At 46.7% G+C, this 5,631-nt stretch overlaps 1 protein-coding gene across 1 annotated transcript in view; it reads right to left on the bottom strand.

The window, feature by feature from the left end:
• LOC109466876 overlaps positions 1 to 4,744 on the bottom strand; it is a gene marked incomplete at its 3' end in the record, with an annotated part of 6,093 nt that extends 1,349 nt beyond the window's left edge. Inside the window, 2 exon segments of the mRNA XM_019764734.1 lie at positions 1,622 to 2,814; positions 2,816 to 4,744. Of these exon segments, the coding sequence (XP_019620293.1) occupies positions 1,622 to 2,814; positions 2,816 to 4,744 (3,122 nt within the window).
• Positions 4,745 to 5,631: the final 887 nt, after the last annotated feature.

Genomic DNA, 5,631 nt, shown 5'->3' on the forward strand with positions numbered 1-5,631 from the left:
ATGATTTCGTAATGGTGAATGATGAGAATGTCATACTTGGGACATCTGTAAGTTAATCAAAAGTTAACATACATTACGATGCATATATCATGTTAATGCAGAGGTCATTTGAACAACTAAAGAAGAAATTTACATTTACATATCAAGATCATATTTCATGGAGGTATGAGATCTCGGAATTCTAGTATTTTCAGTTGCGTTTATCTGTCTGTCTGTTGGTCAACAAGATAACTCAAAAACGCCTGGATGGATTGGTTTCATACTTGGTGTGTTGGTAGGGTGTGACGAAAACTGGAAATGATTAGATTTTGGTTCCCCTAGTGGCTTCCCTTGGTACTGCAGCGCAACTTCCGGTTTTGATATCTCGCGATCTGGACATGCTAGGGTCATGAAATTTGAATGATAGGTAGCTCTCGTGCTTGGGAAGAAGTCAAATGACTTTGGGCCCCCTAGCGGCTTGTTCTGGAACTGCAGGATGGTTTCTTTAAAAATATTTGAGAGAGGATAACTGAACAACTGGTTGATGGATCGTCATGATTTTTGGTATGTAGGTAGCTGAAATGATGCTTGACATGATTAAAATACAATTATGCAAATCAGGATCTAATTTTCATAATTAATGAGGAAATTCTATAAATCTGCTGTATTCCATGTTAGGGCTATGAAACACTTAAGACATATGTAAATTTGAGAACAACAAGATCATTGGTAGATATTGATTATGTAAATGAAGACCTAATTTGCATAATTAATGGAAAATCGGTTCAATTTATGGTGGTAACTGCTGTGAATTTAATACTTGCCATACTTGGAAGTTCAATTAAGGCGGACGTCACTAAACATAACACTAAACACATTTGCATAATTTATGAGGAAACGCTAGAATAGCCTTATTTCTTAAGATCTGATAACCCTGTCATTGGGCGGAGAATATGATCAAATGATATAATATATGCAAATGGCTCTTATAATTTGCATATTGGCAGTAAAAAATGCATAATTCGTCAGCTTGGATGGAAAACATGAGTTGGCAAAGGTATGTCAGAGGTCATACTTGCATATAACCAACAATATCATATGTTGTCCATGTTAAATGGTAAGGATTTCACCAGTGTGTTGTATGTTACTAGGTAGGGGCTATGTGAATAATTTGTATCAAAATTTTGCTAATGAGCAGGATTGTAAATGTAAGCCATTTATGTGATCATCACTATGCATAAGCATTACGAAAGCACTAAACATGTCATGGAGGTATGAGATTGTCGAACTCTAGTTTGATATAATTTTATATGAATCGGAAGTCAGCTTTAGCTTTGTAAACAGTAGATGTGTTAACGAGCATGCAGCTCAGGTAGGTTAGGTTGTTTCACTTAGTTACGATTCCTTTATTTTGACGATGAATCTTCGAGGCTCAGAAAACAAACAGTTGTCTCCAGTAGAGACATGGTGAAGATTAGCCTGCCAAGCACAAATGTGGGTCGACATTATTATATCAATGTGCAAAGTCTTTCAGCCTGTTTGAGCCACTGTTTTTTTCACTAGTGTGAAACTGTTATTCCTACTGAAATGGTAAAGTAGTGGTTAAGTGAAGTTGATTCCCTCTCCTGGGATCTCCCATTACCAGTAGGTGTTAGGCAGTGTGAGGTGAATGGACGAACGCTGTGCTGTACATGTGTTTTGGGTTCCCTCCCCTGGGATCTCCCACGGCCAGTAGGTGTTAGGTAGTGTGACAGTGGGAAGGGGAGCACGCCGTGTTGTGTTACGTGTTCCCTCCCCTGTGATCTCCCACGGCCAGTAGGTGTTAGGAAGTGTGAGGTGAATGGACGAACGCTGTGCTGTGTTTTGGGTTCCCTCCCCTGGGATCTCCCATGGCCAGTAAGTGTTAGGTAGTATGACGGTGGGAAGAGACACACGTTGTCGTGTGAAATGCGTTCCGTCCCCTGGGATCTCCCATGGCCAGTAGGTGTTAGGTAGTGTGACGGTGGGGAGGGACGCACGCCGTGGTTTGTTACGGGTTCCCTCTCCAGGGATCTCCCACGGCCAGTAGGTGTTAGGTAGTGTGACTGTGGGGAGGGACACACGTCGTCGTGTGAAATGGGTTCCGTCCCCTGGGAGCTCCCATGGCCAGTAGGTGTTAGGTAGTGTGACGGTGGGGAGGGATGCACGCCGTGGTGTAATACGGCTTCCCTCCCCTTGGATCTCCCATGACCTATATGTGTTAGGCTGTGTGAGAAAAGCGATATGAGCTCTTGTGACGTCTTCACCTCTGGACAGGATTGCATCTGTGACGTTGACGTACCTGCTCACACCTTGGTCAGCAGGCTGAGATACCAACGCTGTCCTCTGCTGTCGCCGGGACCTTATACCTTCGACCTCGGCGGCGTTTCTGTAGAAGGGATTTCGCTGGCCGTCGGTCTGTCCAGTCGACCCATATGTGGCCATGGATCGTCCAGACCGTCGGTTCTGTCGCCTGTTTGTGACGACATGAAGCAAGATCTCTCCAGCATCAGCATAGAAAGACATCGGTCCGCTCTCCTCGTCATCTGGGATCTCACTGTAGGTATGATGTGAGACAGGCAGGGGACGCTGTGTGGCAGTGTGGTGATCTGGGATCTCCCAGGAAGTGTGCGGGAGGGCGGGCAGGGGGCGGTGAGCAGCGGCCATGTGATCTGGGATCTGGCTGTAGGTGGGTTCAATGGACGGTAGGACAGCCGGCAATGACCTACAGGATGTCGCGTCGTCTGGACCGCCCCCGGGAGTACACGCAGGGAGGGATGCTGACCGGACCACACCGGAGATCGCGTCATCTGGGATCGTCACAGTACACGTGTGGGAGACCGGGCAAAGGCCTCTGTGCAGTCGCTACGTCATCTGGGATCACGCTGTAAATAGGTTCGATGGAGTGTAGGACAGCGGGCAATGACCTACAGGAGACTGCGTCATCCGACGCCATCTTGCCTGAACACGTGGGGAGAGAAGCAGACCTCAGCAAGCCGGGGAAGGTAACGCCAGGCGGGATTGTCCAAATGTGGGCATCGTCGCTGGCCCTGTCATCATCCTCGGTGTTTGACCTTGCTGCGCACACCTTCCATATCAACACTGCAAGGAACGACACGACCAGAACAACCACTGTCGAGACAACAGCTGGGATGAGAACATGACCTGGTGTCTGAACCACCTCTACATCCGGTCCAGGTGTGGTATTACCCTCAAGTGTAAACAGGTCTACCGGTTCTGAAGATGTGTAATCTTTCTCTGTAGTATCAAAGTAGTGTGTCTGACTGCTGGAGTGGTCAGTGCCCGTTCTGTATGTTGTTTCTGTTGTGTGGGTGTTACGCTGAACCAAGGGAACAGTGAAGAACACCTTTGTGTGTTCGCCTCTGATGAGAAGAATGCAAGTGATGTTCTTTGTCTTGTCATGGGTGATGTCTGTGTGAGTAGTGTGCTGTTGGCTACTGCCAGACTCTGAAGTGGTGAGTGTGCTCGTGTCTCGTGTCTGGACAAACGACATGGCAATACCTTTAGAGACCGTACTCTCTGTGCCTGTGTGTATGGGCATGGAAACCAATCGAAAGATTGGGTTTTTCACCAGGGCCACCGTAATGCCACCGTCATATTCCCAAACCTGCCTGCACTGCTCAAGCGTTTTGGTGTCCAGTGTGTCTTCCAGAGAGCCGTTAGAAGCCAGGACAACTACAGGGGGCTGGATGGAGATCGTGCTCAGAGAGCTATCCAAATCACCACATGATCTGAAAGGGTTAAGCGCTCCAATATCGGTGTTACCAGTCACGTTGTCGGAAGAAACAAACATCCACCAGAGCGAGAGTTCGTGAGCATTTTGCCTGACACAGAAGAGGAACTTAGGTACCTCAACGACCATTGTAACTAACCCTCTCGTCACACTGGCTACCCGATGTAGACTCCACATCATTTTGTGTGCCGTTCCATCATGGACAGACGACAACATCCCACTGCTGACATCTAGCCGTGATAGCCAAGACTGTCCCCACAACACCTCTCCATCCAAACATGACAGATCATTATCCCTCAGGTCTAACCGGATGAGCTTTAGCTGTTGGAATGACGCCGGAGAAATGCTATTGATTGCATTCGACCTCAGATTCAGGGACCTCATTCTTTTCATTCCAAAGAACCAGGAAGGATGTACAACCTTTAACAGGTTGTTCTCTAGCTCCAACAGATATAGCTGAGTCAGGCGCCCGAAGCTTCCTGGCTCTATCTGCCTGATGTTATTGTTGGACAAAATAAGCACAAGGAGGCTCCTCAAGCCAGTGAACCAAGTCTGCTTGACATGGGTCAACCTGTTAGAATTTAGGGACAATTTGTTCAGACCAGGAAACCCAGAAAAGGTGTTGTTCTTCACATCAGCGATCTTTGCATCTATCAAAGCCAAAGTGATGACCTTCTCCTGCTCGAGCGGTGCCAGTTTCATGGCCGACAGGACATGGAATGGGTATCCTCTTATTGCCACACCATTTACCCCAGCAAGAGAAGAGAAAGGACTTGTAGGGCCAACACTCCCATTCAGGACCTCACACACGACACATGCATTTATACGAGAAGTGTGCAAAACCACGTGCTTGTACGAAGAAGGCACACACTCCTGCCATTCAGCAGTGTTACAATGAGGAAATCGTGGGCCACTTGAGGCGGCACAGTCAGCTCCCAGTAAGAGAAGCAAGAAGAATATGGCTGCGTTTCTCTTCGCACTTCTTACATACATGCCGTTTACCTGTAGCCAAACCTTTTATTTAAGAAACGATTTGTCACTCACCTACAGTTTGTGGACTTCTTCCGCAGATCTGTAAGCATCAATGACAGGCTTCCTTCCCCCTTTCAAGAAGCTCCGGGAACTAACACGTTTGGCACTGCCGGCCGCAGCCGGCGGCAGCGGCGTCTGAAAGTTCACTGCATTTATTTACCAGACGAATGACTTATAGTGTTTATGTTTATGCACGTCGCGATTGACGTAATTACTACCTTCGCCAGAAGTCATGTTTATTTTGTTTGGATACGGTTGAGTGACGTGTAGGTGGCACGACACTTGAAGCCATGGATGGATGTTCATTATTACCTTCGCCAAGAAGGTTATGTTTTCAGGGGCGTTCGTGTATGTGTGTGTGTGTGTGTCTGTCTGTCTGTCTGTCTGTCTGTCTGTCAACACGATAACTTGAGAAGGTCTTGATGGATTGTCTTGATACTTGGTAGGTGGGTAGGTCTTGATGAGACCTCCAAATGATTAGATTTTGGGCCACCTGGCGGCTTGTCATGGTACTGCAGCAGAACTTCCGGTTTTGATATCTCAAGATCCAGACATGCTAGGGTGACGAAATTTAGATGGTAGATAGCTCTTGTGCTGGGGATAAAGTGACATGAGTTTGAGCCCCCTAGTTGCTTGCTCTAGAACTGCAGGGGGGGGTAATGGACAAATGTTTAAAGGGGGATAACTCAAGAACCAATGGATGGATCATCGTGATTTTTGATATGTAGGTAGCTTGAGTGATGCTTGACATAATGATATTACAATTATGCAAATATGGATGTAATTTGCATAATTAATGAGGAAATTCTATTTATCAGCTGCATTCCATAATAGGAAGTTCAAGCTTG

Source organism: Branchiostoma belcheri, unplaced genomic scaffold, assembly GCF_001625305.1.
Source record: "Branchiostoma belcheri isolate BF01 breed outbred unplaced genomic scaffold, Haploidv18h27 scaffold170, whole genome shotgun sequence".
Taxonomy (NCBI): Eukaryota; Metazoa; Chordata; class Leptocardii; order Amphioxiformes; family Branchiostomatidae; genus Branchiostoma; species Branchiostoma belcheri.